At 39.3% G+C, this 24,696-nt stretch overlaps 3 protein-coding genes across 3 annotated transcripts; 2 read left to right on the top strand and 1 right to left on the bottom strand.

Annotated features, from left to right (window-relative positions):
* Positions 1-430: 430 nt before the first annotated feature.
* LOC102703357 (protein SUPPRESSOR OF GENE SILENCING 3 homolog) lies at positions 431-6,549 on the top strand. Its single transcript, XM_006664350.3, has 6 exons — positions 431-547; positions 2,345-3,183; positions 3,962-4,259; positions 5,333-5,577; positions 5,733-5,890; positions 6,048-6,549. Exons 1-6 carry the CDS (start codon positions 493-495, stop codon positions 6,274-6,276), a joined length of 1,824 nt encoding a protein of 607 aa, XP_006664413.2. The 5' UTR covers positions 431-492; the 3' UTR covers positions 6,277-6,549.
* Positions 6,550-6,793: 244 nt separating this feature from the next.
* LOC102704103 (translocase of chloroplast 90, chloroplastic) lies at positions 6,794-10,684 on the bottom strand. The gene is made up of 3 exons (XM_015843180.2): positions 10,586-10,684; positions 10,281-10,409; positions 6,794-9,431 (listed from the first exon to the last, which is right to left on the bottom strand). Exons 2-3 carry the CDS (start codon positions 10,390-10,392, stop codon positions 7,198-7,200), a joined length of 2,346 nt encoding a protein of 781 aa, XP_015698666.1. The 5' UTR covers positions 10,393-10,409; positions 10,586-10,684; the 3' UTR covers positions 6,794-7,197.
* An 8,667-nt stretch (positions 10,685-19,351) lies between these two features.
* Positions 19,352-23,813, top strand: LOC102703821 (phosphoribosylamine--glycine ligase). The gene is made up of 5 exons (XM_006663836.2): positions 19,352-19,380; positions 19,828-20,076; positions 20,314-20,687; positions 21,650-22,180; positions 23,183-23,813. Exons 2-5 carry the CDS (start codon positions 19,839-19,841, stop codon positions 23,594-23,596), a joined length of 1,557 nt encoding a protein of 518 aa, XP_006663899.1. The 5' UTR covers positions 19,352-19,380; positions 19,828-19,838; the 3' UTR covers positions 23,597-23,813.
* The last annotated feature ends 883 nt before the right edge of the window (positions 23,814-24,696 follow it).

Below are 24,696 nucleotides of genomic sequence, written 5' to 3'. Positions count from 1 at the left end.
TTCTTCTAAAATAAAACAGTATCAACATGAACCAGCCGGCCATTATACACACTCTCACTGACATGTGGGCCCAGCTCCACACGTTGACCTGGGTTGACTCGTTGACAGTCGCCGGGTCCCAACGGACAGGCCAGGTGCGCATGTTTAAAACTTTCACAAACGAGGAAGGCGCCCCCCGCTCCCCGGGCCCGAGAGAAAAATGCATGGCCCCACAACTGGAACCACGGGCCCACCGATCTGCTCCCACCAGTCAGTGACACCTACACCCGGGTATGCGGGGGATTCAGTGAGAATAAAACGTGCATTCCGTGCGGTCGCGGTTACGCTCACCGCTCTCACCCCCTCCGGTCCTCCCCCCGCCGCGGTGCGGTTACCGCCGCCCCTCCATATAACGAGGCCACTAACAACACCGCACAGGTGGCTCCGCTTCGGCTTCTCTTCTCTCTCCTCAAAAACCCCACGCCCGCGACGCCGCGAGGAGGAGCCGAGGCGATGTCCGGCGATCAGTGCGGCGGCGGGGGGCCTCCCGGCTCCGGCGACGACTCCGGTGAGGCCCCGCTCCCCTCCCTCTCCCGCGTCCCGGTGGGTAGGTGACCGATCCCCGCAATGGCTGCTGCCCGGCCCCTACGCGCGTAGGGTTTTAGGGTGGCGGGTGAATGGCGAGGCGTCGGGTTACTCGGGTTTTGTGCGTGCTCGTTGTGCGGGAGTGGCCGCGGCTATGAGGGGGATTTGGTTGCCCGGGCGGTGTTCGAGTGGATGGATTGTATTTTTTGGTCGATCGGGGGTGTGTAGGGGGGTTAATGATGCATTGTGTAGTTGCGGATTTGGTGGTCTCGTCTAGGTGATTGGTTTGTGTGTTTACTAGGAGCGGTGCTTTTGGTTTGGTTTGTTAGTTAGTTTGATCCTTCCGTCTCACTGTTAGAGCTTCAGAGTTTGGCGCTGTTTTTTTTTCTCATCATTTTTTTTTTGTTGTGTTCGGTTCCTTTTCGGTGAGGACATGTGTTCATTGTTGGGGAAAAAAAAAGGTGATACAATGGTGTTCGCCTTATGGGTTGATAGGTGGGTTTCCATTCGATTTTGCAGCTGGTTCATTTCGCTAATATCCTGTTGCTTAGAATGTGCCGCTTAGCTTACTAGATCGACAGTTATGTCCACATGACTATTGTAACTATGTTAACGATGTGGATAGGATTTTGTTTTGTGCATGGTCGGTGACTCGGTATTCAGTTTTTGTTTTTTGGGGGTGCCGAGATGATTGGTGTTGCGGGAGTGGCCGTGCAATGCAGGGGTTTTGGTTGCCCGCGTTGATTGTTTGAGATGGTGTTTTTTTTTTTTGGCTCGATTGGGTTGTGGAGGGGTTAATGGTGCTTTGTGTAGTTGGATTTGGTGATCTTGCCTAGGGTGTTTGTTTCATTTGTTCCCAACGATGCTTTTGGTTTGGTTAGGTTGATCCTTCCGTCTCTTCATAGACTGTGAGGACCTGTGTTCATTGTTGGAAATAGAGGGAGAAATGTAGGTATGCACCATACCAGGTATTCAGGGGTGATAGGTGGTTTTTACTAGAGTTTGTAGCCTGTTCATTGTGCTAATTTTGTATTGTTTGGAAATGTTTGCTTAGATTATTAGATTGACAATTATGTCCGTGCTTATCGTAACTTCATTAAACTTGTTCGACCCTGTTGGTTTCTGGTGTGACCTCCTTAATTTGCGATTGATTTATGTATGTATGTGTTTTGGATGAACTGGGCTGATGTCTAGAAGAGACTGGTTTCAGGTTGCGAGGGTGTGATTTTCTTTGGTTCTATGCTCGTTACAACTGTATGCTAGTATATCTTTAGTCTTTTACTGATAAAATACAAAACTCTTGTAACTTTGCAAATACTACTTCATGCTGAATGGTTGCTCTACTCTTGTATCTTTAGTCTGGTCAGAAATAAGTATTATTTTGTATTAGAACTTTTGATATTGATATCTCTATGAATATTTTGATTGGACATAACAAACTGATATTTATATTTCTATCGGAAGTGCTTTTGCAATTTTATTGTTTTACCATGTTCTAGAAATATTTAATCCATTACTAACAACTGCATTTGTAGACCTGTTGATATCCAGTACATTACTTACCGTGACTGGAGAAAGTGTTATGTGTTCTGTATTGCTACCTTTTGTTGCTTGTCATGCATAAGAGCATGTTGTAATTATTAACCCTTGGCCTTTGTCTGTTTTGGTGTGTTAAGGTGTCATGCGTCTTGTGCTATTGTGCATATGCATATGCATCTGCATTTTAATTTCATGAAAATAACATGCTATAATTTTTTTTTTGTAAATGCTATGTATCCAGGAGGTGGTTGGGAGACCGTTGAGAAGAAATCAAAGAAATCGGCCCAACAAGTTAGAAAGGGACAATGGGGACAATGGAATTCTGCAACTGCTGCAGCTGCACCTGCTGCAGCATGGAGTGGCTCTGAATCTTCTCGTCATTCTGGAAACACTTTGGTTCAACACTCTGACCGTAGGCCTGCTGGCAGAGGGAACCCTAGGCCACCACCACAAATTAAATCTACAGAAGCAGATCAGCAAGCACCACGCCGAGTTGTGACTGCACCTCTGGAAAGTGGTTGGCAGTGGGGAGCCAGGCCTGGTGCTGGAAGCAAGGAGGGTGATCTTCCTTTGTCTGGCTGTGATCCTGAAACAGACAATGCTAAAGGTGATGATGACACATCAGATGATGATGATAATGATGATTATATGAGCGATGATATGAGTGATGACTTTGATTCTGATGGGACTGAGAAAAGTTTCGAGACTCGGAAAAAACACAAGCTGTTGAAAAGTTTCTTTGAAGTCCTGGAGACGTTAAGTGTAGAACAGTTAAATGAACCAACTAGGCAATGGCATTGCCCGGCATGCAAACATGGACCTGGTGCAATTGACTGGTACAAAGGGCTACAACCTTTGATGGCTCATGCCAAAACAAAGGGTTCTATAAAGGTCAGGCTTCACAGGGAATTGGCTGAACTATTGGAAAGGGAACTTTCTCTGAGGGGAACTTCAGTGGTACCAGCTGGCGAACAATTTCATAAGTGGAAAGGATTAGAAGAAAGCACAGATCGTGAGATAGTTTGGCCACCAATGGTTATTGTTATGAACACCTTATTGGAACAAGATGAGGATGATAAGGTGACATTTTCTTTTGATCGCTGTTGACTTCCAGTTAGATCTGCACCTACTTTCTGTCTACCCTGACCTATAATTTATATGCATAATTTTATCTTCTACTCTCTCTGTTTTAGGTCATAAGATATTTTGGTTTTCCTTAGATTCATCTATGAACCAATGTGTATGTTATATATATATGTATATGTCTAGGTTCATTAATATCCATATAGATCTAGTGAAAGCCAAAACATCTTAACCTGAAACAGAGGTAATATTCATCATTCTGTAATTTCAGATCTGGTCTGCCACATTAAATTTGCAGTAAATATAAAGGAAAAGGATTCACTGTTTTCTTGCTGTTTTTCTGTATCTTATTAGAGCATTGAGTTGATTGAACTGATTTGTTAATTTATTATTATCTAAGGCAATACATATTCCTCAGAAGCAGATACTGTATGCTGATTTTTTAATTAATATTAGATGATTCTTATTAATAAAGGCACACTTTTTTTAGTTGATTTTTTTTCTCAGCAGTTATGTGTTCAAGGATTAAAACTTAAAATATCTATGATATTGAAATAACTTGAGACTCAGAGCAAACTATAGTGATTTGCTTTCATTTATACTTTGTTATGTAAGAACATACCAGCAGTCAGGGTTATCTAGGCATAGCTGGACCAATCAATTGAAGAAAGTTCATTAAAATGTAGAGATTATTGTGAAAGAACATCCATTTGATCTATTAAATATGTCTGCTTTTATGTTTTTGCATTCTAATATCTCTTCTTTCTCACTCTAGTGGAAAGGTATGGGAAATCAAGAGCTTATCGATTATTTCAGTGAATATGCTGCAAGCAAAGCACGCCATGCTTATGGCCCAAATGGGCACCGTGGCATGAGTGTGCTAATATTTGACAGCTCGGCTGTGGGCTATATGGAAGCAGACCGTTTGCATGAGCACTTTGTTCGTCAACGAACTGACAGGGTTGCATGGCAGAAGAATAACAGGGTTAAATTCGTACCTGGTGGGAAAAGGCAGTTGTATGGATTCTTAGCTAGAAAAGATGACATGGAAGAGTTCAATAGACATTGCCATGGTATGCCGTCTAACTACTGTTCATGCATTTGATGAATTAATGCTGTGTATTGAACACCTCTCTGAAGTGCTCATGCCAAATACTAGCTTGCATTTTTATGAGAAGTTGCCTATTTCTATTCTTCCTCTTTACTGGAATGTGATCACAGTTGGTATTATTACCACAATACCCAACTGATTTCATGCCTCCATTTCATTTTTATTATGAAGTTTGTTATTATAGTGTACTCAATGCTCATAAGCTGGATAGCTTTCTGGTAGTTTATCTCTAATACTTTGAAAGCATGGACATCTATTTTATCCCATTCAAAATGAAATCCCCTTTCTGGTTGTAAGAATAAAGAAAAAGGTTTATTCTACTCAATAGGAACAATATGCAAGGGTAACTTAAGCCTCTTCGGGGCGAGCAAATAATTATAGCTCTGCCTCTGTTTATAAACCTATACGAGTTCAATTGTCTATTTTCCTCAAGAACATGGCAGCTAGGTATAGATTCTTCATCTTTGGGTTCAGCAAGAGTCCAACTAAAAAACGTTTCTTGCAAATATGTCAAGATGGTGCCAAACCTTTGTGCACTAGGAAGCATGTGCTTGGTTCCCCTCTTGTGTCCTTAACCTAAGAAAACCGAGATGATTTCTGTGGTGGCTTAAACCTAGTTTCATTCTTGTATCCTTTCTTTTGTTTGATTAATTAATTCCTGAACTTTGCATTTGGTTTACATTCAACCCTTGACACATTGATAGCTTGATTTTTTCCTGTGCATGACAACCCAATCTGTCATTCATCATAGCCTCTCTGCGAGTCAAACTGTGGCTTTATATTCGCTGTTATGTCTTATTGATAGTAAAATAGAAGGGGAAGTGTCGCCTTCTTGTTTGGAATAAACAAGTCATTATAATGAAAATTTGGCTTCCCAAGTGTTTTCACCACAAAATGCACCACCCACGTGACTGTTATGTATCAATTGAACATGGCCTTCAGTATTTTCTTGGTTTTCTAGTCTTGGCTATATTATGGTAGCTTTATTGTAACATAAATTGAAATCCCCCTTGTCATTCTGTTACAAATTCTTAGGGAAATCCCGTTTGAAGTTTGAGTTAAGATCTTATAATGAGATGGTGGTTACCCAACTGAAGCAAATGAGTGAAGACAATCAGCAGCTGAATTATCTGAAGAACAAAATGGTTAAGAAAGAACAGCACTCAAAATTAGTAGAGGAAACATTGGGTGTTGTTACCCAAAAACTTCGGGAGACAATGGAGGAGAATAAAATTGTCAGGAAAAAAGCCAAAGAGAAGCACTTGGAGTATGAGAAAGAGGTGTGGTTCCTTAATTGGTTACCCTAATGAACTTTCCTTTTTGCTAGCATATGTACTTTTTAGAAATATTACGCTTAATATTTACTAGAATTTTGCTGAGGGCCCTTCCTGAAATTGAAACTGTCACATACACCTTGTGGTTCTATACTTCGCAGATGAAATTCCAGGAGCAATTTTTTCATGATCAAATAGAAAAAATTCACAAGGCCACAGAGGAGAAGGAAATTAAGTTTGAGCAGTTGCTGCAAGAGGAGCGGATTAAGGCTAGACGGAGTGAAGTTGGCTCTGGAAGTACTGAAGATCGCAGGCAAAGGTGTGCAACTTTGTTTATATGATTTTTTTTATGCGCTCTCGCAACTGGAGTTATGATACCAGTGATTATTACTCCATCGAGAAATTTTGAGATATCCATTTGGAATGGAAATGCTCTTCATCAATTCATAACTAGCGGAGATTGTTTCTTTGCACAGGAAGGAAGAGATTGAGAAGTTCATAGACTGCCAGGTGAAGGACGTTGAGGAATTCGAAGCTGAGCGAGACAAACTGATCAAATTGCATGAAGAGAAGAAGGTGAAGCTGAAGAGGGAGTACATGGAGAAAGAGGTTGAGCTCGAGAAGGAGCTGGATGCCGCCCTCACCAACCTGATGGATAAACACAAGCCGGACATCTTCCAATCCTCCAGCTCGCGTTCAACATGACGAGTGGCCGCTTACCATACATTTGCTGCTCATATCCAATATCTAAGGCTCCCATTCCCTAAGTACCCGTAAAACTTAACACCAGTCAGCAGTATGTCCGTGGGGTGGATGCATGGTTTTGTAAGGAAACCTGAACCTAGTATATGGTTTGAAGTAGCGTCGTAGCTACCGTGTCATGGATGATGAACTGATTACTGTGCGCCTTGCCTCTTATGGCAAGCGTGGAAACCACATAACTATATCTCTAGTCTATCCTCCGCTCTTCTTTGCTTACTGATACAACTATCGTTTTCTTTTCTACTGTCGGATTGTGTTCACCCTTAATGCTGTTTTTTGTGTTGACAATGGAAATGATCTGGTTGAGTCAAATTACTCGAAAATGTGGCTAAATTATATCCCTCGAGAATGAGGCATCGTTCCATAGCGACATATGCGCCATGCATCTTCGTTTTGAACTCAGCCATTGTCAGTTTGTCATCTAGGGTGCACCTTTGCTTAAGGAAAAGAGCTGTGCTCATCATAATGCCCGATTTCAAAATGTCATCATGACGACTGGTTTCAAAATGTCAATTTTAGGAGCTGTTCAGAACATATGAATTTTACAGGAAACACATCATCCTGTCGGCTGTCGGAAGAAGTAAAAATATTTAGCTCCAAACATAAGCATGCAAAGGATAAACGGATTATCATCTTACCCGACTGTCAAAACTGAATTTACTAGCAGCCTAGTTTGCGTCAGGCAGAAGCCATTCTGGCTAGAAAAATGCTGCATTTATACATCAGACATACAGTAATTCTGTACAAGTTGGAATCCCAGATTTTAAAGGACGCCCAAACTTCACCAAGTAGTCCTAAATCTTGATGCTGCTAAACATCTGCATCATGCTACAGTTGTCTTCTTTTCCTATCCGTTTCACTCATCTAAGTGTCAAATTGCTGCTCACCTTTATCAGTTGATGCGGCTCTTCTCCTGAGAAAGAACTGGAACAGTGTGACAGCACCTATCAGGGCTATTTCAGAATGGTCTGAAGTGCTAGTCTTGATAGAGAGACGGCCTAGGTTCCTGCTGTTTAGGTTAGCGCTGAACGACATTTTTGATCCACGGCCCACTCGGAAGTCTGACTGAAGATTAGCCCCGATTACAGTCTCTTTCTCGAATGAGAGAGCGGTGGCTGCGACTGTGATGCTATCTTCTCTTACAGGGTAATCTTTGCCCCTTAACGTCATTTCCAGGCCACCTCCATTTGCAACTTGTCCACATCCAACCATCCTCCCAGCATTGCCTACCAACTGAATTCGTCGCCCAATAGTGATGGAATCCTCTAATTTGGCCCCGCTAAAATACTTGGTCCCGAATTTAGTAACAGATATGCCTCCTTCAGTAGTGTTCCAGGGCAAATTGCGGATCTTGGCGTCCCCATGGATGGTACAAACCAGATCCTTACTTGCTGTTTGCATATCCATGCCCCCTATCAAGGAGTGGCCGTTCTTATTGCTGTAGCTCACTGAACATTCTGATTGGACATACATGTCTTCTTTGTCCTTTCTCATCTGTCCCGCAATTGATGCAGTTATATTCTTTGGTAAATCTTGAGATGCTTCAAAATTGATCCCATCAAATCCAATATCATGGTCCCATCCTTGTGTATCTAAAACTGGTCTGAAAACTTGATCATCAGTTATGAGGTAACGGTAGCGATGAACTGGATAATCAGAGTCAAAACTTAATGGAATTTCCATATCAGACATGTGTACAACCTCTGGGGATGTGCTTTCATCGTAATCATCACCAATGGCATTTGATGCTTCAACATTTTGAGATTCAGCAAGCTTTTGCCTCCTAATTCCCTCCTTCCACTGTTTCTTTAGGTATAGAGTTTCACGGTAGTCTAGTTCATCAAGATATGCAGATCTCTGTTCTTTTGTCAATTTCTCATATTCAGATTTCTTCAGAACACGGAACGGCGGTAACTGATCAGATTCATCCTCGTCATCTGACAGTTCAGTCATGAGTGTGTCAAGACCATCTGATCTGGATGACGAATGAGGTTTAAGGAGTGAAGAAAGAAGATGAGGCAATGAAGGAAGCCTGGTATTTGCTTGTGACAGAAGGAAGCTATCTTGAAACTTAAGCAAGGAATTTGCTTCTGCCAGCAACTTGGTTGCTCCACATAGCAGCAAAAGTTCTGATACCCATACCTTCCCATTAGGCAAAACTCTTTCACCTTTGATGTTCCGTCTGCACATTGGATGATTGTCAACAAGAATGACAGGGTTCTCCATCTGTGTGTTAGAAGCAGCCACCTGGATATGACGCAGGACCACATTCTTACAATAACGGGCATAGGCGTCATATTCCAAAGGATAACCATCTGGTCCTTCAGGAGGAGATGAAGAGCAGTGAGTCATCACAAGGACAGTGTTGAACCACATTGAAGAACCCAATATATCAGTTATGAGTTTCAACAGAGGGTATTCACTGTATCTACTGTTGATATGGTCAAGTCGCTCGAAGTACAAGACGATATCAGGTGGTGATCTTTTAATGAAATGCTTGATAGCATGTAGAATCTTTCTGTTCCTCCGCTGGCTATGGTAATGGGGCGTCAAACCAGGTGTGTCGATAACTGTAACCCTTATTCCTTTGATTGTTCCTTCAATCCTCCTTATCCTTTCAGTAGCAGGAGCTAATGCGTTAGTAGCAACCTTTGCTTCATCAAAAATGGAGTTTATTGTTGCACTTTTTCCCACACCAGTCTTTCCAAGTAGAAGAATTCGCAAGGGGAGGTCCAAATCAGGTCCACCGGCTGCTTCTTGCTCTGCTGCTATAATTCTAGCTTTGTTGATAGCAAGGTTGGTTCTCTTGGTATCTGATTCGCCAGCTTTTATCAAGTTGGCAAGGTGCAATCTGTACAGTACCTGTGCGACAACATCACTAGTGGGAGGCACTCCAGTTCTGTGCATAAGCCGCAGGAACTTAATTTGAAGAGCCTCAACATGCTTTAGTGGATCTGACTTGGTGTTATCAAGATCTGATTCATAAGACATTGTGCCAATATGTGGATTGGATGTGACTTCTGAATCTGATGTGTGGATATCATTAGACCGAAATCTATTGGCAGAAACAGTTTCTACAAACTCACTCTGCGCTGCACCTGAATCATAAGATTGAACAAGAAGGCATTCAATTTAGTGAGCATAAATCAATAACAAATGTGCCCTAAAGACTATTCCTGTTGTTAACATGGATGACCAAGTAATAAAATGGCATCTCAGCAAAGCAAACGTAACTGAGATGTGACACCACAGATGCAGTTACACCAATTCAGCAGTACCACAACATACAAACTTTCATGAAGAGCACCTATTAGTTCTGAGTAAACTAATGAAACATGAAACAACAGCATGCTCCAGCATTGGCAATCAAAAGACCCCCAGATTTTGGTTCAGTAACAGTTTTGTAAACCCTGCTATGATCTATGTGTTGATAAGACTTAATAACCCCCATTCCATTTAGCAGTTCCAAAACATATAATTTTTCATCAAGAGTATGCATTGGTGATGAATAAACTAAAGAAACACCAAAGAAGACCGTGCTCCAGCGAAGACAACAAAAGATTTAATCCTACTAAATTAAAAGACACGCAATTTCCTAACTCAATTTCGCCAATCACAACATGGAGCCTGCTGCTAGCACCGTAGCAAATCAACTACCAAGCATGGGATAGACCTCGATGAACTAACGTTAGCAAGAACTATCATCTCCTATGTGATGCAAAGACTTGTAAATGATCCACTGGTCCATTTAGTTAAGTTCACTATTTTCTCATCCAGATTTCAGAGAAAAAGCTTGCAATACTCAGCAGTGGAGTACTTCAAAGTTACATGCCACAGCATTTTATCCTTCCAGTCTGAAACATGCAACAGGACCTGAAATTCTCTAGTCACCATACCAATTACCACCACTAATCATCACCAAGAAACGCAAAAGGGAGAGCGCTTACCATCCCCATCGCCCCTGCCGGCGCCGTCGTTCCCCCCGGAGAGCGCGAACGGCCTCGCCGACAGCACCGACGAGCCGAGCCGGTACGAGATCCAGTCCCTGAAGCTCATCATCACCAATCACCGCACCCCTGCCCGCACAAACAGCACCCCAATCCCCCATCAGCTCAAACAAAAAACAAAAAACAAAAAAGAGAAAAGAACCCAAATCTTTCCCTCCCTCCCCCACAATTTCCTCCCCTCTCCTCGAAATCAGCCAACCGCGCGCACCAAAGATTCGACAGAGCAGGAAACCGGCGCTACCTACCCGGCGATACGGGAAGAAGACGATGGCGCCGGAGATTGCTGGATTTGGTTTGTGTGGCAGGTGGAGGAGGATCAACCCAAGCGGACACCGGACAGGGTCGTCTCGTACACGGCGGCGGGCGCCCGGATTTGTCACTTCTAGAGCGAGGGGATGAGGGCGACCGGGATATGACAGGTGGGGCCCACCCCTCGGTGCGAGCCTTGCTTTTTTTTTTTCTCCTTTTAATGTATATATTTGTTTTTGTTTTATTTTATTTTTGGGTTCATTCCAGGATTGCAGGAAACTTGTGTTAACAAAAGTGATTGGTTTTTGAGGTTGATTTTAGTGGAGTATAAAGTTGACTGGGAGTTAATCACCCATATATTTTCGCTGAAATTTTGAATTTTCGATCATATAGATTTTTGGGTTTTCTTCATTATATTTTATTTTTTAGTCATTGCTTATTGCTTTTAGATAGGTAGAAACACACATATGAAAATTTCACTCATAAATTATTTTTCGCTTTGTAAATTATACCATTTTGGTTTTTCACAAAATGCCAAAATAGGTCTTCATTGGTTTTACCCATAATCAATAAACCGGTGCTGGCTGGTTTTTACTCCCAATACGGAAAGATAAATCACAAGTTCCAAACTGGAGGCTTTTACAAATTGCGATTGTTGTGCAAAATTTCATCGTCAGCAACATTACAGCTTTGTAAGACAAAAGGGACCAGAAGTACAAAAATCATAAAAATTCTAGAATACTGGCCACCTCTTGAATTATTCGTATGACTATATACTACCTTTATTTATACCTTAATTTATATAGTATTTCACAACTTTGAGTTGGCCTTGTTTTAGTTTTACTGTCTCTATGTTTATTTTAGTTGCAAAACACACGTGCTTTACCAATAGGTTTACAAATAAATAAAGTTGGAAAGACTTCATAAGGTCCTATTTCTATGACCATATGACAACAAAGGACTTTCTTTGAATTACATTTCCTTTCGCATCTCTCGTTTGCACCTCTCTTAACAGGCATCTTGTTCTCGACACGTTCCTCTTCTTCGCACCGACAAAGTCTCTCTTACAGCCTCCTCTATGTTTGTTTTCTAAAACATTGAATGCTGCATCTACACGGCCATAATTGCTATCTCAGTGAAAGAGACCGGTCCCCTTTTATCTCCACGTATCCAACTGACCGTATTGAATTATATCCGGTACACGATCTAAAATAAAATTTATTTGTCGCGATAGTTATATGTTAGTAACTATCATCCAGGGATGGTAATAGACTCAATATTTTGGTCTACTAGTATATTAACAATTCGTTGCAACGAGAATTTTATCAAAGGAAATTATCACAGTTAACCATGCGTTGTCCAATATATTAGTTCCATGTGGATCTATTACTCTTATAGTATTTTTTTCCCATAAAAGAAAACAGAGTTAGCAAGCGTTGTTGACATGTTAGTCCCACAATCAATTTTCCTTTTAGAAATTAAGGAGTTGGTATTTTCTTTAGAAGATAGGGAGTTATCGTCCCCCACCACTACTTCTTGTTACATACCCTGCACTACACCGGTTGATTTCACTCATCATTCTTTAAATCTGATGGCTAAATATCGTCATAAGATTAGACGTCTAGGATAAACCATACCTCTGCTTACACATATTTTATATATCAAAGAATTTCTAAATTAGAAATTATCTTATCAATTATATAGTTTTCATATGTTACAAATTAACTTTTTAATTATAAACAAGGCAAATATTATATATATATATATATTAATGACTTTCTCTAGTAAATGGGAATGAGTATTTGGGGTTCTAAATATTGTATTTCATAATCTTTTATGTAAAATAAGTAAATTTTTTGATATATCAAATGATACACCACTGCAAAATATTTTTTAATCATTCAAGGATACATGCACTTTCTGATAGTAATGAATGATAAACAAAAGCAGTAAAAACATTACTAATAATTTCTCTTTGTAAAAAAACTATGTGGTATATTTTCTAAACTAAAAAGAATTGGTGTGATAAATATTTGCTAGGTATTATACAAACAACTAGTATTTGATTTAAATATCTTTTTGTGTAATTCAAGGAGACAGAATGAGTTTTTAAACTATAAAAAATTTAGACTTTAAATTACTCGTTATTTGATAGTTGCACAGTTGTTTTGTTCAATTATTATAAGGAGACAGAAAAGGTATGAGATGCAACTCATTATAAAGTAGCTTTCGTTAAATTTAGCTTACGGACTTTACATTTTGTGCTCATATCAGATAATAAAATAAATTATTAATTAAATTTATTCTTGCATTGTGTAAACTTGATCTTGTAGTGATTTTGAAATTAGCGTTTCAACAATATTTCTAAAATTAGTATATAAACTTGGCCTTGCAAGTTTTGAAATTACTGCCCAAACTTGAAAACTTGCACTTGCAATGTGTATCACTAATTTGAAGGAGTTTTTATATCTTATTTGTATCAGAAATCTGAGTCGTAGTGTTAGCACGGATAGTAGTAGTACGAGTATGGATAATATTTAAGGGCTGAACCTAAAAAGAGATTCTGAAATTCTAAAGAATTTTGAGCTAAAACACGAACTATAATTTCTGCTTTGCTTCCGTTTGCCACTTCCATTCAATTGAGTGCGAAGACAATGCAAATTGTACTACGTCTTTTAAATATAACTATTTATAAGTTGATTAATAGGAATTAAGGTTGAGAGGAAAGAATATGATACATCTTTAAAAAATGATGACGGGATGAAGTGAAAAAGTACCTGAGGAGAAAATGGGAGGAACATCGAATGAAAAGTGATTGATTGTTGTGAATATTGTAAAAATTATTATATGTTGATATAAGATTCAAATAATAAAATAATTACATATCGGTATGGATGAAGTAATTCATAAACAAACATGATAAGACAGTTTTGCCCTTGGGCATTTTGATCCCTCACTGGCTCCACCATGCAGAGCAGAACCGGCTCCTCTCGACGCTCTAAAAATAGTCCCAAAATCCCCTAAACATTCCTTCCAAATCAACAGCAACTCAATCAAAGAAACAGCGGCCGCGGCATGGAGCAGCAGTAGCGTCAGAGCAGATACAAGCGTATTTTAAAGAAATAAAAGAGGAGAGAGAGATATGTGCTACTAATTTGTAACCAACTGTACACGGACTCCAAGACAGAGTGTGTATATGACATGTGGGACTATGTATTAATGCTTTGGAGATAACTATTGTATAAATTGGCTATTAGATTGACTATAGAAGAATTAAAGCTAGTAGTTGCCTATACTATTGAACTTGCTCTCAGGCGGCAACGGCAGAGCACCCTGCAATGGTACATACTGCACACTAGAAATATTTGTGACCAAGGTTTATCCTACAGTAGAGACCTTCAAAACTGTCCTACGAACGGAACGTGATTATCGTATGATTATTATATTTTTTTTGTCATGGTTTTCGCTGCAATAGTCATGTTTATTGCGATAACCGTGATGGCTTCTCGGGCGGTTTAGTGAACCATGCTTGGGACCCTTTTAGCTATGCTTATGGTTTATGGTGTATGAATTTAGTTGTGGGTTATGAATTTGTGATGATTGATCCTCCATATACCAGAACATTCCTCTTTTTCTTTTTTTTTCCTTTTTGCTTATGTTGTATGAATGGTCTAGGTTTTCTTGACAATCATTGTTAATGCTACCTCTGTTTCATATTGTAAGTCTTTTTAGCCTTGTCTAAATTTATTCATGCATGAATGCATATAATTTATATATATGTCTAGATTCATTAACATCTATATGAATCTAGACAATGGTAGAAAGACTTACATTGTGAAATGAAGGGAGTAGTTCAAACCGTTTTTGATGGTATGCAGTTACATTTTCTACGGTGGCAAATCCTATAGTGTGCTGTGTGCATGCGAACTAAATCAAGATTGGATGAAGAACACATAATATAAAAACGGAAAAATTGGATAAGTGGAACTTGAGGAAAAGACTCTTGCAGCCCAATTAACCAAAACTTGTTCCAACCAAAGCGACTAGAGAAGACAGTCCGGATTAGGGCATGGGCGAGCAATGAAGATGAGGAAACGTTGACCAAATCATGTGATGGTGAGTGCATCTCTAAGAAAAATGCTAATATTTTGCTATCCAAAAACTTATATTGGGTTTATCTAAAAAATATTGGACATAAAAATTACACACTCCTCCGACAGAGGAACCCATATTTTTGCTCCAAATTTAAAATACAATTGAGGTAATTTTAGGCATGATTAAATATTAGAAATATATTTGATAACCTGTTAGAGATATATTTTCTAGTCTAATTTTCAAAATTTAGTTTTAGAGATTAATTTTAGACATCTCTCGGAGCTGCTACGAGGAAGTGTGCTATTGTAATCATGTGCAAGCATCCCACCAACATGGTTGACTTGGTGTGCTAAACTCGGTGCCTAATTTGGATTTCCCAACGAGCAATCGTGAAAAGAGAAACTGTGTTAAAAACAATAAGTTAGCTATCTCCTGCAACTGCAAGGCCATTCGAAATGTTGAAACTAGGTTGTACCCCCGCGTCAAACCACAGTCACAGAAACTGTGAACGGTGTAGGGCCGAGGACTGTGGCAAGAAAGATATTAGGATTTGGGAATAAAACCAATGTAGGGTCTCCTTCCCCTTTATGGCCAAAACAGCTGCAGGCTTATTAAACGGGAAAAAAAGATGAACAGTGTAACAGTGTCATGCTACGTGGTAAGAAACGGAATCCTTCTCTTTTTTCTTATTTTTTCTTGATTAATGTAAGATTTTCTGTCCCGTGAGAACGAATATGGTGACTCATTTTTCTATTAGTTTATATATATATATAATATAAATAATAGATTGTAGCAAATACATCCTTGAACCAAATGCTAACATAGCTATATAAAAGTAATTATTGTAAACTGGGAATAATTTAATTAGGGAAGGCATACAATGATCGTGGAGTACCGCGCCGAGTCCAAAACCAGAGCCGGAAAGAGCCAGCCTCACGCACGAGCTAATCCATGAACAATATAAAAGATAAACGCAGATGAACAGTTTAACATTATATGGTTGCGTGGAGCAACGCGACATCCATCCATCCATACTACTTTACCGAAAACTTATAATTCTCTAAGCCGCAAATAATAAAATAGATATCACTTTTGATGTTTTACTGTTATACTTATTTTTCTTACGCAAAAGAGAGTTCCGGATAACTGAGAAGTAAGAGTTCATAGGTGATGAACAGTAAAACAGTGAACAACAACGTGGCAACAACTGGCGTAGCGAGCCGTACTTTAGCCTCTAGAAAAAAATAGTTTACAGGTAGATGAACAGTAAAACAGTGAGTGGCAGCAACTGGCGTAGCGAGCCGTACTTTAGCCTCCAACAAAAAAAATAGTTTACAGATAAATGAACAGTAGAACAGTGAATAGCAATGTGGCAGCAAGCGTAGTGTGCGGTACCTCGCCAAAAACTATAGTCTTTATAGATGTGATTACATGTAGAAAACAATCACATGTTATACCAATCAGCAGTTATTGCACAACTGTGTGAGCCATTGGGAGCCGTCAGGGAGTCATTGCTAACTATTTTTCCTTGACCAAAAGAATTTATGAAATCTTTTACCTTCACCAAAAAATAGGAATTTTTTTTATCCAATCACAACTGGAAAGCCTATATGCATCAGGACATGGCAGTTTGCGATTGGTTGTTTTGATATGATTTGTGGCACAATCAGAGCGTATATTCACGAACTGGAGGAACTCAACGACAAGTTCTTCATCCACCCGTGGTTTCTGGTTGGTTGATCAGAAATGATGACATGATTGAATAGAGAATCATTTGGTGAATATATACAAGCATTGCACAATGGAGCATGCAGCACCTTTTTTTTTTGGCTTTTGTTTATGTTTATAAGCCAAAATTTGAATTTTCAACCTTAAATTTAGAGTTGATTTTGATATTTTTTATTTTAATTTATTTTTTAGCTTTAGCTTTTAGATCACTATAAACATGTATATAATAATTTTATTCCTAAATTATTTTTCATTTGAAAATATTCCGTTTGGTTTTTTCTTTTAAAAGCACAAAAGATTATGGATATAGGTGTGTGAAACTATATATGGATAACAATCATATATATAATCATATAAAATGTACTACCCCATTTTATATTATAAGACTTTTTATTCTTGTCTAAATTCATCGATCGATGAATGTATGTAATTTAGATATATGTGTAGATTCATTAGTATTTATATGAATATAAATAAGGCTGGAAAGTCATGCATCGTAAAACGGAGGGAGTAATGTTTTAGTGTCACTCTTGTATACACGAATGGAAAAGATTTCAGAAATTATTTTTGGTGAATGGAAAATGATTTTCCCATTTGTTTGATAAAGGGAGAAATTCTAATATTTTGGTGAGGAAAATAATATTTTGGTTTTTACAATATGAGCCTATCTGTGACAGCCCTACAGTAAGCTGTCACAGATATGAGGGAGGTCAAGTGCAATGTCTCCTAATATGAAGCTGTGTAAGATATGAGTGACCATTGGTAATGCTTGTTCCTATGTGTAACAACCTTCAATCCGGCATGTCACAACTCTCGACAGCTCGTTTTGGTTCGTTACGGATGAGCTGTTACCGACGAAAGGATCTGTGCTAGTGTTCATCCATGACAACCATTCATACTAAATTACTCCTTTTGCCATACGAGAGCACCCGCATGAACTTTTTACGTTGTTGCACATATGAAACATGAGCATATGATCTAGGAATTAATTGACGAGCAGGATGAACAGAAGCTAACAATTCCGGGCTCGTTGGCAAACGACTATTGCATTTAGCTAATTAGCATACGTATAATGCCCCAGTTTTCGCTGTCACTTTCCATCACCGTGCATTGTTTTCAACCATTTGGCAGCTTAATTAACCCCCCAAACGAACAATCATCTCGCACCTTTTTCCCGTCAGTCCCATGAAACCATCAGTTTGAAGTGACGCGTCACTATCTACTATTTTTTTTTAAAAAAAATTAGCTCGTGAATTCTGCCCATGGTTTTGTGACAAATCAAATCGCTTTGAAATGGTATTCCGCAAAAGAAAATTCATCTTGAAAGGATCATAAGGATTAGAATAATTACCACGGATTTGGGTGTCGATTGCTGGGCTAAGCTCGAGGGCTTGAAAACCGAGTGTACGGCCCCGGTAAAGAAAGAGGAGGGTGAGTCGACGCTGCCGGAAAACCGGCGAGCCGTCTTCCTGTCTGTCTCAGGGTCTCCTGCTGCATCGCTCGTTGGTTTTGTTTCGTGTCAAACCAGCGGCGGCACGTCCCACAATATCGAGAGAGAGACGTGCCTATTGGTTTTGCAACCTGCACCCTCGTCTTTGCCACTATTACGCTGCTGTTATTGCGTAGTGTTCGATGAAATTTTTTTATTTTTTAAACTTTTTTAAAAAATAATTTTATTACTGTACCTTCAAGGAAAATATTTTCAAATCTAAACCTTTTGGTCACGTCACCAACACTGACGTGTTAAGACAACGCTGCCACGCAGCCTTTTCGGCGTCGCGTGGCGAGTCACGCCACTGTCAATGGCGTGCCAAGACAACACTGTCACGCCACCGACAATAGCGTGGCAAGCCGTTTGACCATGCTAATATCGGTGGCGTGGTCAAAAGGTTTATGCAGTGAAAATATTTTTTTCGAAGGTTTAGTAATAAAATTATTCTTAAAAAGTTTTAAAAAATAAAAAAAATTCATGTTCTAGCTAGGGAGCGTAGGTGGGTCGATTCATCGGTACGTTTATACCCCTCCGGTTTCAAATGCTCGTCATTTTGATTTAATTTTAACTATTAATAACTTTTAAATATTTAGTTCATAATTACTGAAAAATATATATTTATATAAGTATTTATTAATCTTTTAAAAAAGACGGGCGGTCAAAGTTCAGAAGTGAATAGTAACTAGTGATAATTATTTGGAACCGGAGGTATTAGGTCAGATAATTTATTAGAGTTTTAAGATATTTTATTGTTTAATTGGTGGTTCTGGTCCGTTATAAGTAAATTACATGGATAATTTATTAGAGTTTTAAGATACTTTAAGCCGGTTTTTCATCATAGGCTTTGTAAGATATTTTAATAAATAATACCATTGATTTTTTAATATATATTTAATTTAAAATATTTGTGCAAATATGTGAAACTATAAGTTATAATTAAAATACTTTTAGTAATAAATATAATCCCAATAAAATAAACGATAGTTGTGTAGTTTTTTTTAATAGGATTAATCATTGAATGTGTAAAAACAAATCCATGATATATATATTAAGATACATAGAGATTTACACACACCCATAAATATATGTTTAAACGGATAGAGACCAATGATAAATCCACCGGCTCCCTAAAATGCTAATAAAAGTACACATTTGTGTATTAAACTGAAGGCACTAGAATTCTGATAAAAGTATCAACCGCTAGCACACGCCTTTTATTTGTCTGGGCTAAAACCACAAAAATTCAACTGAAAACTGGAAAAAAGATTAGCAAATAAACAACCATCTCCACAACTAAGTGCAAGATTGTAACCAATAATAACACCCTAATCGAGGGACCTAAACGTAATTACGTTAGGCTAATTAACCCGTGGCCGCGGCGCCTCGCCCGTGTGTATATAAACAGCAACCTGCGAAACCAGTCAGCCCGTCAGCCTCTCATCGATTCCTCGTCCCCGCTATATTCTGCTGCAGCAGGTAGGATTCTACGGGCTTCTTCCCAAAAAAAAAGTTTAATTGATTCTTTCGTTCTACCGTCTCTCAACAAAAGATTGCAATCTTTTTTTTGTCCTCTGGCCATTCCTCGCGTATGTTGTTCTGTTCTTGAGAGGCTGGTTTTCTTGGGATGCGGCGCTCAATCGGTGAAATGAGATGGAGCGCGGCATTCTTGGGGGCCTGGGGACGCACGGCCGTCGGCGCGGCGAGCTGAGGGGCGCTGTACAAGTGGCCGGCGTTTCGTCGAACACTTGGCGGGCGCCTCGCCCGCGATCCGTGTGGGATTTGGCCTGCTGGGGACTTGGGGTAGAGCGGTAGCAAAAGGGTTTAATACCAATCCTTTCTCGGCGAGTGCAAGATGTCCTGCTCAGTTTTTTTTGGTTAACTTCTGATATGATCCTCGTTTTTTTTTCTTTTTTTTCACTTCAGAAGGGAGGATCATGGCATGTGCTGCTTCCAGTGTCAAAGGTTTGCTCAGGGTTGGAGGAGCCAAGGCATTCGACCAGAATTATGTGCGTGATTACTTCAAATCTTCGGTGTCTTATCCCGTCGCAGATATTTCTTCTCCCATCAGAGTGCAGCATGTAGCGAATGGTTCGGGTCTCGTTGTTAGGGATTCAAAGAGCAGGGACTTGAGCGTGAAACTCGCGTCCACAAACGGCAGCTTGAAGGTTTCTGGTATGATACTGCTAGAGTAGTTTAAATTCCTGATCATGTGCGTCGCTTTCAAACATTTTTATTGGATTTCTGCAGAATAATGGTTTATGACAGAATTTCTAATGAACTTGATGTTCCTGATATGGTTGACAAATTAGTTAAGCAAAGGGATTGCTTAGGACTTAGCAGTCTTTTCAGTCAAATGGACACAAGAAAAAAACTGTTAATTAGTATGCTGTATATATTGCTTTGTTACAGAAGAGAGGGTAACAGTATTGGTCATTGGTGGAGGAGGAAGGGAGCATGCTCTTTGTTATGCCTTGGAGCGTTCTCCATCATGCGATGCAGTTTTCTGTGCCCCTGGTAACTCTGGCATTGCTCAGTCTGGAGATGCCACATGTATACCGGACCTAGACATATCAAACAGCGACTCTGTCATCTCATTCTGTCGCAACTGGGGAGTTGGGTTGGTTGTAGTTGGACCTGAAGCACCTCTACTTGCTGGCCTTGCAAATGAACTTGTCAAAGCTGGAATTCCTACTTTTGGTCCTTCATCAGAAGCCGCAGCATTAGAAGGATCAAAAGACTTCATGAAGAAGTTGTGTGACAAGTACCATATTCCCACCGCTAAGGTACTTTCTCTGTTAATTGACGGATTCTATAACATTGTGTTTGCACTAGGATGAGCTTGTTTGAGATGTGTTTTAGCTATTTGTTTTCAAATACACTAATATTATAATCTGCATAGAAACACATTCTTGCTTGTCTCAAGATATGGTTTACAACCTCTATTGTTTTTCCTATCTAGTAACAATATTGATGTTCTTAATTATTAGATTCTTTTTGCTCATATATCTTGTTAGGAGAATAAACGCACAACAACGGAGACACAAATTGAACATGGAAACCCTTGCAATGTATGATCTGAATTACAATATGCAATGTATTTGGATTATGCTATTAGTTTCCTAATCTTTTTCTATGAGGACTGCTAGAGTTTCCTAATAAGACTTATAGTCTTTTCCTATTATGGCTCTTAGATTTTCCCTTTATATATGTACGGGAAGGGTGCGGCGGCCCGTTGTTAATCCCATGCGTTGTAATCATCTCCTCATAATGGTAGTCAGTCAGCGTTTGTGGTTTTTTCCTATAAGGGTTTCCATATTAAATCTGTTTCTCCGCTGTGCGTCTATTTTCCTAACATGTACCATATTTTTTCCTCACTTGACTATTTAACCTTTTTGGTTATAAGGTTTGATCATTCGTCTTATTCAAAACTTTATTACAAATATAAAAAATGACAAGTCGTGTTAAAAGTTCTTTTGACAATAAAGTAAGTCATAAGCAAAATAAATGATATTTCCATAATTTTTTGAATAAGACAAATTGTCAAACATTGTAAGCAAAAAAGTCAAACATCTTATATTATAAAACAAAGAGAGTATTTGTTTGCATGTTAAAATTCATATATATCTTCGATTACTGTTTGTTTGCATGTTAAAATTCATATCTTGAGAATTAACGATCCTTTTTTCTATTTTAATTGTAATTTTTTTTATCACAACTCAACTGACTAATTGGCTCTCCTATGCAGTACCAAACTTTCACAGATCCGTCAAGTGCTAAGCAATATGTTAAGGAGCAAGGAGCTCCTATTGTTGTTAAAGCTGATGGACTGGCAGCTGGGAAAGGTGTAGTTGTTGCTATGACTTTGGACCAGGCATTTGAAGCAATAGACTCTATGTTGGTTGAAGGTTCATTAGGTTCTGCTGGGTCACGGGTAATAATTGAAGAATATTTAGAGGGGGAGGAGGTTTCTTTCTTTGCATTAGTAGATGGAGAAACTGCTCTGCCTCTTGAATCAGCCCAGGACCATAAAAGAGTTGGTGATGGTGATGTTGGTCCAAATACAGGTGGAATGGGTGCATACTCCCCTGCACCAATAGTGACTGAAAAACTCAAGTGCGAAGTGATGGAGAGCATCATTCTCCCAACTGTTAAAGGTATGGCGGCTGAAGGATGCAAGTTCGTCGGCTTGTTGTATGCTGGGCTTATGATTGAGAAGAAATCTGGACTGCCAAAGCTTATTGAGTACAATGTACGATTTGGTGATCCAGAATGTCAGGTTAGTAGCCTTTATATATGATCTGCTTATGTCTAATTTGCAGTTCTGCTTCTGCATGCTGCAATTTCGCTTTAGAAACAGCTGCTGACTTTATGATTTCATTTCAACTTCTTCACAAGCAACATTTGATGAAACCCCAACATGTAGTTCTATATGTATGTGTTTTGGAAATATGCTCTTTTAGAGGGGCAAAAATTGCCAACATGATTATTCTCTATCTAAAGCAAAAATTGCTAGCATACTTGATATTTATATTTGAAATTGATTATTGATAATAGCACAGGGTCCACCTCATCTTGCAATGATATCCATTTCTTGTCTTTTTTCTCTCCTTACAATATCTGCAGTGCAGATTTGCAATGACAATGGCACATTTGTCCGATATGAGAAATTTATAGCTGTGAGTAATTTAAAAGCTGATATGCAAGGAAAACAATTGAAGCAAAAGAAACGACTATATATATCTTCTTCATTTTGTAGAAATTGGGCCTAAATATCTCATTCACATCCGTTTTTACTTTATATCGAGAACATTCCCCTTCCTTATAAGCATTAACATATAAGGTTGCAATGTTGGGCTTTAAAGCCTAAGAGTACTTCAGACTTGTTGCGTAAAAGGATAGTGCGACATGTTATTTAAAAGATTTAGTTTGATTCAAATACCAAAGAAAGAGAAGTCGAGGATATGTTTGAAACAATAGTTTGAATATGGAACTCATATGCTGTGGCATTTTCACATTGTCATTAGGCAGTATGTGCAGAACATGGGTAATTTTCATGTGCAGATTTTAACGGAGCTACTGATTACATCTCAAGCTGAAAGGCAAAACTGCATAATTGCATCTAGTTAAGTAGGTCGTGCTTATAGTAAAGGAGGAATTTCAATATTTAGTATTGAATTTTGGTTTTGAAATTGCATGGCTGTATTGTAAGCCTCTTCATGTCATCAACGCAAAAATCTGATTAAAGTTTTATTGTAACAATACATTTTCTTTTCCCCAGGTTCTGATGATGCGGTTAGAGTCGGACTTGGCACAGGTGTTGCTTGCTGCATGCAGGGGAGAACTGGGGTCAGTCTCCCTAACCTGGTCGCCTGAATTGGCAGCGGTGGTTGTGATGGCAAGTGAAGGTTACCCTGGGGCTTACAAGAAGGGGACAGTAATAAAAAACATTGATGAAGCCGAGCAGGTCTCTCCTGCAGTTAAGATATTTCATGCAGGAACTGCCTTAGATAGGGATGGAAACTTTGTTGCAGCATCTGGCCGTGTTCTTGGTGTGACTGCAAAAGGTAAGGACATTGAAGAAGCAAGGGCAAAAGCATATGATGCACTCGACGTTGTCGACTGGCCAGAAGGGTTCTTCAGGCATGACATTGGTTGGAGGGCACAAAAGTATCGTCGTATGGTTGCACACTGATCGGTGTACTGTAACTATGTTATGTTTGTGATGCTAATGGGAGAGTACAAAAGGGAAATAGACATAATATCTCAAGTCTTGGATGCATCAATATCGAAGTACTTGACAGCTTGTTGGTTCCTTGATCGAGGAACACCTTTTATGTTTGGTAATAGCAGTGTTTATAATTTCACCTTATGTATTTAGTACCGGTGTTTGTTAATATATTTTGGTGTTGGAGTACATATATATCCATGCATAATTTTGTTATTTTCTTTAGACATAATTAGGTTCAACAATGATAAATCTCAAGGACAAAGCAACCCATTTCATTTATATATTCTGATGTTAAGCACTGTCGCCAGCCAGGGCCGCCATTTACCAGCGTGAAGTCGAAGGGGCTTGGAGACGAGGAAAAATAAAATCAGAGAAAAGAAAAGAGAATGAGAAGGAATTTAAGTTTTCATGGTAGAAAAGTTAAGGAGGAAAGTAATGCTAGGATTAGTATCATGGCCACAACACTTGGCACCGCTATTTCCTATAGGGACCATTGCTCATTTAACCTTTCATTTAAGCCTAACTACCAATTTGGCCATATGTTTTTAGGTTTGCTCATTTGACCTCGTTTTTCAAAATTAAAGATTAAAACTAACCATGTTCTGTGAAGCAAAGATGTGTTAACTAAGGGACGAATTATCCCTTTTACCCTTACTTGACTTTGTTGCATCTCTAATAAGAAAATCAATTCGCCAATATATCCTTCACTAAATCGATCTAGGTTGCCATCATATCAGCCACATTTACCGGTCAATGATAGCAACAAGGGAGTTAGGGGAGTGTTGCCACTGCTCGCGTGACTCCTCACCTCTAGGCACCACCATCTTAGCTCCCCACCTTCTTGAACAGCTGCCTGCCTCTAGCCACCACCACCTCAACTCAATATGCCGCCGCCTCAGCTCCCCACCTCCCCGTGCCCCTTACGACCCTCACCTAGCGAGGTGACATGACTCAGTCATGGCTCCGTTGTGGAGCCCTCCTCCCCGGCCTCTTTCCGCCGCACCTCTGTCCGCACCAGCCAATGTTGTGGCCTTGGAAGTTGAACTCTAGCACCATGTAACATC

The sequence above is a fragment of the Oryza brachyantha genome, chromosome 12 (assembly GCF_000231095.2).
Source record: "Oryza brachyantha chromosome 12, ObraRS2, whole genome shotgun sequence".
Lineage (NCBI taxonomy): Eukaryota > Viridiplantae > Streptophyta > Magnoliopsida > Poales > Poaceae > Oryza > Oryza brachyantha.
This window is presented reverse-complemented; position numbering and strand designations above follow the sequence as displayed.